The sequence below is a fragment of the Macrosteles quadrilineatus genome, unplaced genomic scaffold (assembly GCF_028750875.1).
Source record: "Macrosteles quadrilineatus isolate MER2022 unplaced genomic scaffold, UCM_ALF_1.0 Scaffold_4__1_contigs__length_99947679, whole genome shotgun sequence".
Classification (NCBI taxonomy): domain Eukaryota; kingdom Metazoa; phylum Arthropoda; class Insecta; order Hemiptera; family Cicadellidae; genus Macrosteles; species Macrosteles quadrilineatus.
The window spans coordinates 89460703-89477237 of NW_026542597.1; the positions used below are offsets into that span (position 1 = coordinate 89460703).

The window sequence follows — 16535 nt, forward strand, 5'->3', positions numbered from 1 at the left end:
TCTTAAAGACGAACCCAATAAACTTTGACTGAAAATATTGTTAGTCCAATATAATATTGGCCATTTACCTCCGTTGTCTAGTATCCAAAGACGGTCGCAGTTCCGGAAATCAAATCCACCATATTGAATTCAGACAAGAATTTTTGTATTTACAAATCTGTCTTTGAGCCACTCATAGAATGATCTACACTCGACGTTAGTTCTAGACACTTGGATGGTTGTTGTGGTATAAAATATCACGGTTCAAAAAGAAGTTGAATTTTTAGTTTGGATTAAAAACGAAAAAAAATAAGTATATAATAACAGCAGGTTTATTATGTTTTATTCTAACCCTGGATACATCTTTTAACATAGGATAATCAATCCACAGACAAAGATACCCCACAGAATAACTGCCATTTTAGAAACTTTTAAGCTTTGATTGTTGGGACAAATAGAACACATTTCATGTGTTGTTTTATTATAACCATAGACAAAAAAATTAAATAGATACCGTCAGCTCTGCTACGGTTACCATAGGTTCTGGCGCACACCGCTGGGAGCGCCACGTAGCGCCTACGGGCTACGTAGCTACACGGCGCTCTCAGCGGTGTTCGTCAGAACCTATGGTAACCACTGCACGGCTGACAGTATATTTAATTATTTTTGTCTATGTAACAGTATAACATAAATGCACAGAGAAACAAGAAACATTTGCAATATTAATTTGAAATGTTTAAGAATCTAGAATATTTTATATTTACTTCCAATTTTAGCTACATCGTCTTTAAACTTTAAAATATTTTGGATTAACTTCAATCGTTCAATTCCAACACATAACAAATCAGATCTAAATTAGTTCAAAGATTTAAATATTCTTGCCGCAAAAGCCCTGCTAAAGCCGGTTTATATGTTTAATACGTTTACTACAATTAAATACATCCTGGCTTACAGGGGAGTATGTTTCACATTCCATTACATAAGAGTTTTGTCAAAGTTTCCTCATGACATAACGTGGTACAGCAAGAAAACACCTGCATAAGTTCAAAGTGCATTTCAATAGGTCATTTTCCTCGTTTAGTTTTCTGTTAGATGAACATGTTTAGGAATATTTGATATCTGACTAGCATTGGAGCTATGAACCGGGTTGTATCTTTCCAATACTAATTCGATTTATCGTTATCGTGAATACTGTTATGTATCTACAAAATAGTGAATTTGGTTGCTAGTAACAAAACTACTTCTTACCCTTGACTTACCGTACTAAATCTGTCAGATATTAAACTTTAAGTTTGATTTGGTTCCTTTTTATTTTTCTGTGTTCGAACAAGCTGATGTCGACTAAATGTTTCTTTAGGGAAAATTGTGTTTTGTGTTGAGCCATTTGGAAACACCTGAGGACAGTAGTTTCACAATATCGATTTATTTTGACGTAATATATTAAATATTTGCAAAATGAACAAGAAATAATTAGTAAACAACAAAACGCACGCAATAAACCGAGCATAAGCCCCTGATGCTTCATACCCGATCCAAAAGATATATATTCTTGAGTGTGGCAGATTGATTAGATATATACCCCCGCCCCAGCAAACCTGCCGACTAAGCGAATTTCCATTATGAATTGACTTCCAATGTTACTTTAATAACATTAGGTTTAACCAGTACAGTGCCTATAGGTTATAGGTTAGCTGCTCCAGGGCAATTATAAAAAGTGTTTTTTTAGTAAAATATGAATAGCTAAGTACAAAATAAAGAAATCTGTCAAGTTTGATCAAAGTATATGCATAAACAAACAATCTACAACATTTTACAATATTCAAGTTAAGAATAACATGAGAATTTTAAATTAACAATTTTTTGAGCTGTCTCCGTAACCAATTAACGTACAAAAAACACTTTGATTTAGCCTACTAAATTATTTTTTTAAGCTCTTTAAAAAGAACTGAAGAACTGTGAAATATTGTGTTTTGAGGGTCTAAAATGAGAAAAACCAATTTTTACCCCATATACCCACGTAAAATCCCGTTCCCGTGGTCCGATCATGCTGGTTTGCGAACTCATTCGCGTTTATCTCGCCCTACACATTTAAACCAAATTTCATCAAAATCGGACAAAAATTTCTTAAGTATCGTGTATATACAGAGGGGTGCAAAAGTAGGTAATACAATACAAACAGGCACACAACACACAACACACAAGGAAGTGAGTGTTTTTTATCAATTACAAAATTGTTAAGAGTTAATTTACAAAATGTTTAAGAGTTAATTTATGTGTCTTAATACTCTTCAAATCAATTTCTTTTTATATGAGTGAATATATTTTTCTATAATGTTTCAATACTGTATACCTACTTTTGCACCCCTCTGTATATATACGCATATAAAAATTTGAACGAATTGTGTTTTTGGCCTCTGGGGGCAATCGAAATGAAAAATTAAATTAATTATAGTTAAAAATCACAAAAGTTGCAATAACTTTTGAACCGTAAATGTTACAGCAATGGGGTTGTTAGACTATTTTTTAAAATATTTATTATAAGGACCATAACATATTAATTATATATGATCAAATCCTGATTTTCTCCAAAAATCCGATTGTTCTAGTAATTTATGTTTTTTATGGGAAAATAACATAAGTTACAATAACTTTTGAACCATAATTTTTACGTAAATGTAATTTGTACCATTATGTTTAGAATTTAATGGGCTACAATATACTAAAGTTTTATTAAAATCGTTCGGGCCATTTTCAAGAAAATCAGATTTTCTGTAATTTTATGAGTTTTGATGGGAAAATAAACATAAAAAAATTAAATGAAAAAAAAATGAAGAAAAACTCCTGGAGATACCATGGATTAGAACCTACAACCTACACGCCAAATGTAATCGAAATCAGACCACAGTTGCAGTCCCTAGCTCTGTACACATCCAGACATCACTTTGAAAACCACTTTTTTGGGTCCAGGGGGACCCAAAATTGGTTATGTAATTCCAAAGAAACAATTTATTTCCCACACTGATGTATTTATTATTGGAATAGCTTGAATTTAAGATTTTTTATTGATCTATTTTTGATATCTTCACCCAAACCTGAGTAAGAAAATAAATACTAATTTTATAAAACTCATGACAACTTTTTCCTCAAATAAAGTTAATAGTGATTTAATGAATTTGATTTCAACATAAATATAAATAGTCATTAACTAAAAACAGATTGAAAAAAGACTTTGATAACTATATCCTTGATTTAATACAGTATGAAAATTCAAACCAATGATATATATTGAGGCACCAAATTCATGAAGAAATTCTTAAGTGTAGGGTTCATTTCAAATAAGACGTATGGACATGACCTACAGCTACTGTACTACAGCACTGTACTCAAATTTACATCAATAACTAGATTTTTAACGGTTATACATAATTAGGCCTATATAAAATAAATTTGCTATTATTACACTAGTACGTTAATTATTAATCAAAAATATTATCATTTATGTGCCTTGAAATTTTTTACAAATTTCATGTTTTACGCTTATGAAAAACAATACAAATTTTACTTTAATTATATTTACAATGTTATTCTTAATACTAGCTGTGTGCCCGTTCTACGCACGGGGATCTTATAGTAGTCAGTTGAAACCTTCTTATATTAAGATTAAGAACAGCAATTAGTTTGCATATTTGCAGATATGCTGGCAAAACTATTATATTATAAACCTTCGCAAATACAGTATCTGACAGTTCAAGCCAAAATAAATGCTTCGCAATTAAATGTCACCCGGATCGTGTTGGTCCATATGTCCAATGATTAAACTAAAAAATCTTTTATAGATCCATGAAGCGTAGCCCTAAAGTAGGCCTATAATTGAAAGTTACTTTCCACATCGGTTAACTTAAACGCATTTAAAGTACTACCTCAACCTCACCATTTAACACTTTATTCCGGTTGACATTTTCAGTATCAAAGGTGCTCTTGTCCATTCCGTGAAACACTGAGAAATAAGGACATTAATGCGTTACCAACATACAACAAAACAACACAATACAACAATCCAACAAAGGCCACGAACTATTGATACATAAACAATATAAAGGCGTAAACAATTCATGATGGTTTGCCCAACAAATGTTTTACCTACTCAAATAGGTTATCATTTTCTTAGCATACCGGGTAAGCTAAGATTTGGAATCCAGACAGAAAAAGCAAAACTTATACAGAGTTAAGACATCACTTAAATTGAATACGGACGGCTCTAATAAATAAGGTGCAACACCAACGATATCAAATTTGTAAACTACCGGTTCTAAGGAAAAGAACCAGTACCTACGTAAGAACCTACCTAAGAACTATAGTAAATCGGACCAATTAAATACATTAATATCTAGTCCCGAGGTTATTGATCTCTTGCTTTTGGATTTTCTCGTAAAAAGTTATAGCGTAAACTTATCGGTGTCAGTTTGAAAAAAAAGCAACCTTGACCAAACAACTTTTTGTTATTTAATAGATTACGCATTCTCTAAACAATGATTAGTATATCTATTAACATTAGAAGGAAATGTGACGAAAATCACACAATGTTGGGGTTTTGGTCATTTGTAATTTTATTTTTTAAGTAGGTAGGCCATGTATTCTATGGAAAAGTACCGGTATCAAGGGTCGTCGTCAAAAAGGTTGTTATGAATAAATATGTAGGCTTACGTACCCAAGATATGAGCTATGGGCCTATTGGCTGTATGGTCCAGCGATTGCATCACACGATGAGTAGAAACAGAAAGTGACACATTGGAAAAGCGAGTTTAGCACTTCCTCTGCTAGACCTCTGTTACAATCACCCACTGCAGTTGTGATTTTTTACTTTACACTTTACACAACCGCCATTGAAGCGCCGTCAATGAGTGGAAACCTTTTTTGTAAGCTATTGGCGACGATCATTTCAGTGTCACAGCCCTATACAACACTGATTCAAGGTCTTCTTCTTTCTGGTTGTCAAAACTCAAGAAACATTTTATACTCAAAGAATTTCTGGTTCCGATTTGGACGATGTCTAGTTATTTAATTTCATTTACGGTTACACTATTAGACTATATTATTGCACTTGCGATTAATTAAATCCGTTATGTAAGAAAAACGTTTTTAATCTCACTTGGTTGGGATTTGCTTTCAAAACGTGATTCGAAATAGTTGCGGTATTTGTAAACAACATTTGTAAACATGTCATTGACAGCTAGAAAAAATAATCTTGATCCGAACAGCTGTTCGTTATTTCATAGACGATTATGTGATAAAAATTGAACGAAAATTTGACAAAAATCGCACAAAACTGCATTTTTGAACGTCCGTAATTTTATTTACAAAGTAGTGAGGCTATATTTAAATCACTAAAGACACTCTCGCCAATCCAGTGAATACATTAAAATGACTTGGATCTTGATATGTACTCTGGTTTTCACGGAGAAGATTGCGTAAAATGCCATCTTGAGTGTTACAGACAAAGGGACAGACAGACAGACAGAAATTGAGATAAGACTCGTTTCTGCTTCTTTAATGTATAAAACGTAAAAATAACCTAAAAGTATATAATTCTGAGCAATGTACAGACAAAACTCTAATTTTATTTATATAGAAGATTAACAAATCGTCAACATTTAAGTCAGCTGGAAAAAGTTATGCAAAAGTATAGGTGTTCAGGAAAATAAGATCTATACTTTTTAGCAAAACACTTTTATGTCATTTTTTTTAATAAAAACATGTTAACATAGCCTTATGATTATCTAGTCTATATTCTCAGAGGGTATAAATTGCTTATTAAGTATAAAAGATCCTTATATTCTATTTATTATAAAAGAGTACCTTAAATTTGATTGGTTAGGAATACAAATACCTCAGTCACTATTTCTAAAAGAAATAATAAACAAACAAAATTCCTAAAATACACTAAAAACATAATTATATATAAAAACAACCTATAGGTACCTAAAAAATAAAAATGTGAAATAACGAGTCTCGTGAGTAAAAATATGAGATACCAAGTCTCAAAAGAAATAAAATAGCTTATTACCCATTAATGGGAAATTAACTAACATGGGTATTCAAAACTACATTGCAATCTACAGTATTCTTGATTCACATTCACGTAAAAGACTAACAATTACAAACTGTGCGACTTTTCAAATACTGTATTAACTTTCGGTTGATATTGGCACTTTTTCCTTATGACACCATTTTACAGATATGAAAGCCTAAACTTATGGCACAATATCCCCATTCTTATTACAGCAGGGACGGAGATCTATTGCAATTGCCTATCCAAGCTGAGATCAATTGAATTTATCAAATTACCTAGACAAAATAATTTATAATAAGCTTACTGCTGATTTTAATTGCACACAAGAAATGAATTTGAATTTAAAACCAAAATGGAGAACTTGTTAAACAGCAAAGCCCATAACAGAAATCATGAGTCTCTTAATATTTAGCTTTATACATTAATTATTTTTTTATGTTTTAGATAAACCAAAAATTTTTCTCAGCTACCAGCTGTAATCAGCTGTTAGTTGTACAGCTATAACCAGCTGTGCTGGTTATTTTGTAAAATGTAACTATTGTTACAATAAAGCTCTTGACTAGCTTAACACTTATAACATGGTTAACAAAAAACATGGTCATAAATCATGTAAATAGGAGATAAGTCATAGTGAAAAGTAATATTAAGAACTCCATGAAGGTATTGGTAATACCTTCCTACAATTTATTGATCAGTGGGGAGGTTGATTTTATTCATAGGTAATGAAAGTGATGGGAGCAGGCCTGTATCATTTTCAGGAGGGGTCAACTTTTGTTTTGCTTGCAATTCTTTCTTTACTTTCAGTTTCAACATTTCCGAGCGAAGTTTTTCAAGAACAGCGAAGTTGGGTTGATTTTTTGAAGTACACTTTTGAAGTGTGGTTACACTTTTTTGCTCCCGCTTCCATTCTTTTTCAATTTCGATGGACTGGCTCCCATACTTTCTCAGGAGAGGTCCCCAGTGTTTGATATTAGGGTGTAAAGCTTGCAAGATGGCTTGAGCAGCCAATTGTTTACCATTTGATTTGTTTTCACACACAACGGTAACTTTATGTTCGCCCACTGCCATTGTGTATTCACCTTCCTTCTGAATTTTCGGGTTCTGCTTGTAATGACTTTGGAGTTCATCCAACATCGAGTGTTGCGACAGACATCTGCGAAGAATAGCGTAGGGAGAAGGTTCTGAAGCCTTAACACAAAACTCCATGGCTCTCGGGTCCTCAATTCTTATTTGTTCTAAAATAGATGTGTTATCAGCTTTGGGATTTTTCAGAGATTCCAGACTGTTCATGTCTGGAATGAGAATTTCTAATGATGCTTTAGCCGCTTCTTCTTTAGCTTGTTTTTTACTAGCACCCATTCCAATGCCGTAGTGTACATCCCCAATGAAAGCTGTAGCAGAATAGGGTGTGTCAGGATCTTGCACTTCTTTGTATTCGTATGTAGGAGGTTTCTTCAATGCGTGCTGGACGTATTCGTGTACAATGCAAGCAGAGCTCTTTCCTTTAGGATTTACAATCCGTTCCCCTTTCGACCTAGAATTGGTACTATCAGCATTTTGTTTTGGAAACTTCAAAAATGTAGTACCACCTGGTAAGGATGGCCTCTTTTCTGAATCTTTCGTCATTCTCTTATACTTTCTTCTGTCAGCCCGTGATTTAAAGGCCATCGGAATGACAGTTTTGAAAGTAAAAAGACTTTTGCAATATTCACGGATTTCCAAAGCCTCCAGGGACTGCTTGGCTCCGTTTTCTTCTGATGTTTCTATTTCAGTTGTAAATAATTGAATTGCTTGAGGGTTTTTTTGAACTTGCTCATTGTTCTTTTCTTTATCTTCTTCCTCCTCTTTCTGTTTCTTCTCTTTCTCTTCTTTGAGTTTCTTTTCTTCTTCCAAGGCTCTTTTGTATTGCAAGCAAGGAATTGCACTGAGAGGTACTTTATGACCAGATGTACATGCAGGTCCTAAATAATATGGTGGAGACATGGTGCACACTCTAGTATTTTTTTCCAAGTACACTTGCATTCCACTGCTGTGCATTATTTTGACCCATCCTTCAGGAAGCGAATCAAAATGATTGTGTGAAATTTCCTTCATCACAGTTTTGTGTTTTAGTCTAACTTGGGGTTTTTCCTTTCCAGAACTTTTTGACTTTTCAGGTAATCTCGAGGAACATTGTTGAGTTGAAGGAGGTGAACGAGACCACTTTGAGCTATTTTCAGACAAATTATTACCACGATTCTCAACAGAGTTTCCACCATGGGAACTAAGAACATGTCTGTCCCGGTACAACGAATAGTGTGGCTTTCCTGACATTTTTTATATTCAATTGTTTTAACAGATTTACCACTTAATACAAAATAACTTAACTGTTCACCAACAAAATAGAGCACTATTCTTCTCAAAGGTACCAGGAATGTACTACGTAGTGATCACATGCGCCAAAGTCCCAAGCTCCTAGAACAAAAGTACTGAAGTTTTAGAACAGGGGTAAAACAAAGTACAGTAGAAAATAAAATGGTTAAAATTAACGTGGGAAAGGAAATGTTAACAATAAATACTTGAAGTTTGTTACATCAGAACGACCGTTAATGCAGCTGATTATTTTAACTTCATACGTTCACAGAACCCTAGTTACAGATGGACTCAGCACACATGTTCCTGGAAGCTGACTACTGTAGCTGCTGACCCAGTTTGAGACTCAGCAACCTGAGCTCTAACTGACGTACTCTGCATTTCCCAGAATACCATCTGTGAGCACTGAGTACTGACTACGACGCTTTTCACAATCCAGAATATATTACAACAGTAATAGACTCTGGATAATAATGTGTGGAGATCCCGCAAAAGTACCTGATTTTGCGATTGTCTAGCTATTTTATTGTTGCATATACAGCATTTCGTCAAAATCGGACTTTAAGTCTGTAGCTGTACACATCCAATATTTAAAAATTTTGACAGATTAAATACTTATTCCATATACAGTACTATGCAAGGGGGAGAAAGTAAAACATTGGCTTGCAGCCTGTAAAACATGACATTGTTACAACGCGACAACATAGGGGCGAACTTATATAGTGGAGCTCTTGAGACTTAATCGTTCACTACGAGGTTTATGATATGTTGTAACTGATTCGGGATCTGTATATTTATATTTCCAGAAATCGGGTTGAAATCTTTAAACGAAGATATGATTTTAATTTCAACCCGCTGTACAATAGCAAGCTGTATTTACCGCTCAAAACTAACCAATGACATAGTCCGAATATAACGTTACGACTATTGATACTGGCCGCGCACCAAAATTGTGATTGTTTCAGGAAATAACGTCCGTAAACCAAGCAGTTAAACAGGCAATCATAACACCTGCGTCGTAATTCTAGTTATGATTCATGGAAATGTAACATGACTCACACACAAGTGTTCAGCTATAACAGGTCCGATGGTAAACAGTGGAAATTAAACTAAACGCAACATCAAGTGTAAGTAGCTTGCATGTATACATGCAACCAAACCTTGGAGTTATTTTGGTTTATCAACTCACTTTTCGTGTCACACAAATACTTGTGGCAGTTTGCTTAAACTCTGTTAGTTTTTATAATATACTTGTTGGTTTTACCGTCAATCATGTAAACGATATAGAGATTTAAATCTAAATGGGATGAAAAATTTTGAATAAACGATGTACAACAGACAATAGTATTGTATCCCGTAAACATACCAACTTTATGATAGGACAAGAGGTATTTATGTTAACTTATCTAAAAGTATGCCAGAACTCTTTTCCCCCATGTCATTCTCAAGAATTAATTCTCAAGAGTCAATTCTCGACAACGATCAAAATCAAGTTTCTATTGTTGTAAACATATGGTACACAATAGTGTATTTCATCATTAGTGATTTAAAGTGAAACTTTTCGACACCTAACTCTAGTTTGACGACCGAGACAAAGCCGAGGTTGGAAATGAGTGTGGGTCCTAAAAGAAACTTTTAAAAAGAACACACTTTGAGGTGACTTAAATTATTCTTTTTCATTTAACAGTACCGGTACTGTACAACTTTCAGATGGTTCTTTAAATAAGCACCAAGCACCCCAAACTATTTCCATGTTTTTAAGCTGGATAAAGAAACGTCAAATACCAATGCAGTCTAAGGTTTGATTTGGGAAATTTTTTACCTGTTTAGGTTTTCAAAATTATTGAAATCTTACCTATCAGGAATCTATATGTTAACAAAGTTCTGAAAATATATTTCAACAGATGTGGTACTGATATAACAAATCCAAGACATACTAGACTAAGAAGTAAAAACAACGTTTATGTACCTAAACCTAGACTAACAATGTTAAAGAAATTCTTATATTTGGCTCCCACATTTTATTAATAACTTCTAATAACTATAACTTTCTTCCCGAGCCCATCGAAGCAAGTGAAAACGTCAACGTATTTAGCAAATTAACACGAAACTACTTGCTCCCTTAGCTTATAAAGATGTATTGTATTGTACCTACTGTATTTGAAAAGAACATTAAAGACTTTTTCAATTCAATTCATTTCAAGATTTAATCCAGCAAACGCAATAAGATTTTTACATTCTTACACAATGTATTACCTGCTATTAGGCAATCCGTTCAAATCCGCAAGCAGCCAGGTTCAGCTAGTGGAGCTGACAGGAAGTACAAAGGATGTTTTCTTGCTTCAAATGAAGAGCGTAGACGTAAAAAAAATAAAAAGACAAACACTTATACGAAAGACAGTAACTGATCAGTATGATAACTCGGCGGAGTTTGAGTAAGGACTGCAGGTGGTCCGTGCAGGTGAACGTACATTTCTTATCAGACGTTTGAGTCGACAATTTTGCTGCGGCTTTTCTAGAAACGGTTGTCCGTATTTAGAGAATGCTGAGTTGCTCGAGCGACACTTTTTCACTACCATCAAACATAAATGCACTAACTCAATAAAACTTGAAACACAGTGCATACATTTGGCCTAAGCTTCAAAACTGATTTATTTAATGCAAAATAAATAATCCCTATTTATGACTTGCTGTACAAATGATAACCCGGTTCTACACTCAACATAAAATATGTTTTACTAATCAACACTCAAGTCTCAAAATGGAATGGTGTTTATTCACGAAAATAGTAGGAAAGAATCATTTCTAGAAACTGAGGTAATCTTTTGTCACTAATCTATATTTACGTTGCACTGTTACAGTTTGTAATAAAAACTATTTATGTAAAACCATAGTTGAAAAAAAAATTAAATATATATATACTATTTAAATTAAACATCCTACGATCCAATTTTGAAAAAGTAATATATTCCTATTAAAATTTAATTTTCAACTAGGATCACTAACTTAACAAAAAAATAAACCAACATAACAAATCATAGGCCTATATATTAAAAATTGACAGGGTTTTTTTTTATTTCACGATTCTGAATAAAGCACTTACGGATTTTCATGATTATTGTATTAAAAGAAAGATAATTTTGAGAATTAGGGAATGTCGAAGCCATAATTTTAGTTTAAGGTTTCAGTTTTTTTTTTAAATAATTTAAAAATTTTAAAATTCTAGCAGCCGACGCTAACATTCTACACTGGCTATTGGTATAAAACCATTTGCTTAACGTAACAGCTGTAAACATAAAGCGTGTGTGACACAAATTCATTTGGATAATAATGACATGCATAGGGTTGAATTATAAACCATATGTAATGATACACTCATTGATACGTTCATGTATTGGGTAAGAGGATGACAGACTTTAAATATGCATGGTAAAATGCTAGATGTTCTCATTTATTTTTTAGAGCAGTCTTTAAAATTTTAAGTTTGTTTTAGCAATATAATTTGTGTTAACTAACAGCTGGTTGAATGTAAAAATATTCTTTATAACTATCGGGTTAGTTTATTATTATGTGATTTTGCCATTGATTATAGGAAATAAGTAAGATTCTATAACCACTGATGTATACAAATCGAGGCTCTGCCCCCGAGTCTTCATACAAAAGCTTATGCAAATTATTTTTCTGTTCGACTTTTTTAAGAAAAAAATAGGAAAATAACAATGTTTACATGTTTTAATTCATCTTGGCAGCTTTTCTTTACTAAAAATTTTGAACTTTTTAAACTATGCTTGAATTTGTAATAGACACACTATACAGTTTTAATGGACTACTCGATTCCCGTACATAGGAGGGGCCAACAGCTCGTATATTATTCCATTTCACTACTACTTTCACAAAATACATGCAAGGGAGTTTATGTAGCTATTTGACATTTTATTATCAACAGGTGTTAGAGACAGTACATCAGCTGTTCGAGTAATATTTCAAGTCATGACTGCATCATTAATTAATGACAACTGGTTGATATCATCAACATGCTACTTAAAAACCAGGTCACGATAAACTTATCTTCCTGCAGTTATTCAATTTACAGATGATAACATAACATAAGAATTTTACAAATATTTACCAAGACCACCCATGAAACATAGATAACTTAAAAAAGTAGTAAAAAATCTAACTATTTAGTAAAAAAACAAATAAAATATTTTTCTCATGAAGCCTATTCATTATTTTGTGATCAGCAAGCATAAATAGAACGTAATTCCAATAGTTAAACAGTTCCTTGACATGAGCAATTTCCATGCATGACCATTCAGCATATACAAGGTCCAACAAGTACAGGTACTGCATGACAAACACTGATTGCAAATTATTGGACTGGTACAACTACAAGCAAATGTACAACTGGATAAAATACTATGTAAAGGCGCTGTGCAAGACAGCGGGAGCTACATGCTATGGTAATCCATTACTGGAATTAGAATTGGCAAGTGTCTCGCAATGCAAAATTACATTTCAAGATTTGTTTACAATCTTACAGCTATGGTAATTTACAACAGTAACCTCGTTGCTGCAAACCTACAAACTTTCCCAACGTACCAACATAAATGACTAAGAACTGCCGGACAAGATAAGAAGTAAACCTTGATAACAAGTTTATATTACCGTATTTGATTTTGTTTTATTTGAGATTTTACTCATGAGAGACTTATTATCAAGGTTCTATTGTAGGGCCTACTGTATAATACCTATCTAACTGGCTGGGTAGCTGAGTAGTTATAGTGCTCGCCTAGTAATCAAAAGATCGCTGGTTCAATCCTGAGAAAAGTCAGTAGCTTTTTACACTGGACCCAGCTGTTCCTGATCATTGGGCTTTAAATAAATGATCCTGACTAATGAAACCGCTGATCTTAGTCAGTAACAAAGCTACACAGATCATCTCACACCATTCTACACTCATCCTTTACTAATATTTAGGTTAAAATACGCACCTTGGTGGCGTCCCCATCTCAATGATTGATAATTGATAATAATTGATTTACCACTAAATTAACATACCTTAAATCCACTTCATACAACGCTTAACATAGCCAATACAATCACTTCTAAAGAGGAATGATTGATAATTGATAATAATTGATTTACCACTAAATTAACATACCTTAAATCCACTTCATACAACGCTTAACATAGCCAATACAATCACTTCTAAAGAGGAAGACTTAACTATAAATAATATTGCTAGGTCGTACATCTTGGAGAACTTTGTGGGTAGATTGTAGAAGTAACTGTTCGAGGGAATGGAAACTCCGCCACTATTGGCAGATATAGCATCGCCAACGGTGGTGGAGTTACCAGGACTCGACAGATATCTAGCAGTTGTTGTTGATGAAACTGCATTTGGAGTTGTTGGCTAGTCGTTTATACAAAGACGTTTCTTCTGCTCAAGTTCTTGATTATGATGATACTGCAATCCAAGATGTTGAACACGATACACAAGTTGTTGATGATACAACTCCTGTTGAGGGGTTAAGTACTACAATGATACAGTACCTGAAATATTTTTTAACAACTAAAAAAAAAATTAACAACTAAAGGTAACAATGTTAACATATTGTTTTGGTTTGTCCATAAATTATTAGAGCTAAGAAAAAAATATTTCGGTAAGGACATGTAGGTATGCTGATTCAGTGAATAAATTAACTTTACATTGACTTGTTCTATTCACTCAAACTACAATATTTCCTCTATTATTCAGCCATCTACATCCAAGCGTCGCTTGGTCATTGTATATACGTAGATATAATTTTAATACGTTTGACTTGAACGAATCCTAGACGCCTGTAAATTTGAGAATATAAGAGAAAAGAATAGGATCAATATGAGAATAGGACAAATGTAGTGACAATTAGTAGGCTATGTGCCTTTCCAGAAATAACCAACTCAAATCCAACTTAGCAATCATTATTTCTAGAAGTGAACAAACTTAAGCTACTTCAAGCACTCATTGGGTCTGTATATTTCCTACATCAGGGGTATAAGGTATCAAGTAACTCTTGCCACAGACTCCCCTACAAGGCCTCTTGGGGCCTTGGGTGATGTCACAGCCGCACCTTCCTACACCCTGGCAGACCTACCGTGGAATACACTGTCATATACGAGGAAATGAAGACAATTGTAGGCCTAAGGATAACCACCACCGTTCCCATTAATATAGAGATGCAAAATGAATAGAGGGGTCTGTACAAATTTAAAGCAAATTGATTTTAAATAAAGATAAAATGCTACCAAACTATCCAAAACAGGTTTCCAAAGTGGGAGTAACCCCATACTTGACTTGTCCTACAAGTATTACATTGAAAATAAATAATTAATGGTTCTAAAATCAAAGAACAAATATAGTTCAGGAACAAAAATGCACCTTACATTAGGTGGTCACAAATAAAAAGTATAGAAATAACCTAAGTAGGTAGCAGAAAAGAAGTGTATCCAAAACTTCTATTGCTGTGTACAGGAAAAACGCAAGGTTTTACCGCCCGACAAAAAATATTAAACATAGACTGATTCCGCCTTTCATTTCAACTGAACTCCCTGCCCAGAGAAATTGTCAAGATTTTACTAATAGTTGCATGGCTTGGCTTTTATTTCACATATACATATTGTACCACTTTGCTTCACTCAATATCATCAATTGAAATAGGGAAACGGGTGTAACTCAAAATACGAGAGTAAAAGGGGAATTAGATGACATGTGAGTCTGTGTTACTAAGATCAGCTGTTTCTTGATCCAGGACCATTTATTATATACCCCAATGTTGAAGGACCTATGGTAGCGTTTTGAATCAAGAAAAGAGAAGACTTTCCTCAGGATTGAACCATCGACATTTGATTACCAGGCTAGCACTATAACCAATCTACAATAAAAAGCACAGTATCTTCCCCACCAAGAATTCTTTGAATGTCAAACCAATATGCTATATTTTGATACTAGTATGTGAGAAGTGGCAACATTGTATTGCAGGACAAGTTGTCACAGACAACGCCTCGTGTTCAAGGTTAACCGTAATATCAGCTTACAGCATGACTGCAGCTGATGTAGACTAACGATAGGTGAAGCATGATGAACCTGAACTTCGTAGTATCACCTATGTGAGAAGTGGCCACATTGTATTGCAGGACAAGTTGTCACAGACAACGCCTCATGTTCAAGGTTAACCGTAATATCAGCTTACAGCACAGCTGATGTAGGCTAACGATAGGTGAAGCAGGATGAACCTGAACTTCGTAGTATCACTTAGGTGAGAAGTGGCAACATTGTATTGCAGGACAAGTTGTCACAGACAACGCCTCATGTTCAAGGTTAACCGTAATATCAGCTTACAGCACAGCTGATGTAGGCTAACGATAGGTGAAGCAGGATGAACCTGAACTTCGTAGTATCACTTAGGTGAGAAGTGGCAACATTGTATTGCAGGACAAGTTGTCACAGACAACGCCTCATGTTCAAGGTTAACCGTAATATCAGCTTACAGCACAGCTGATGTAGGCTAACGATAGGTGAAGCAGGATGAACCTGAACTTCGTAGTATCACCTATCTGAGAAGTGGCAACATTGTATTGCAGGACAAGTTGTCACAGACAACGCCTCATGTTCAAGGTTATCCTTATATAATTTTTGCTTACAGCACGACTGTGGCTGATGTAGGCTAGTGATAGGTGAAGCAGGATGAACCTGAGATTAGCTGACTATAGATTCTCTTACTAGTAGACGTTTAACTGTGTAAACCTGGAAAACTACAAGCGATAAACTATAGCTTATTGTCGCCCATACAAATTTGAAAGTTGAATAAATTATGTACGTTTCTTGGCTTGTTTTCAATTTGCAATTTTATTTGTCAAGAACTATCCTTCATCTTTAACTACTGAATTGGTTTGATCTTTGTAAGAGCAAAAACTTAATAATTACAGCAATAACTATTCAGAACCGTATCAACTGATGTTTTTGGCCAAACTTAGGCCTATTGCAAGAACCTAAAAATCTGCTTAAGCTACATCGATTGGAACTATATTTTAACTGGAAACAATTAAAAACCTCTTATTGTCAGAGCAGTAAAATGAGATAGGCCTAGCA

At 34.1% G+C, this 16535-nt stretch overlaps 1 protein-coding gene across 1 annotated transcript; it reads right to left on the bottom strand.

Annotated features, from left to right (window-relative positions):
- Window positions 1-6733: 6733 nt before the first annotated feature.
- LOC128993129 (microprocessor complex subunit DGCR8-like) lies at window positions 6734-8362 on the bottom strand. The gene has a single exon (XM_054416887.1). The coding sequence runs from the start codon at window positions 8360-8362 to the stop codon at window positions 6734-6736; it is 1629 nt and encodes a 542-aa protein (XP_054272862.1).
- Window positions 8363-16535: the final 8173 nt, after the last annotated feature.

Bases quoted from the DNA above. Each gene is read 5' to 3' on its own strand.
- LOC128993129 (XM_054416887.1), bottom strand. From the start codon at position 8,362: ATGTCAGGAAAGCCACACTATTCGTTGTACCGGGACAGACATGTTCTT.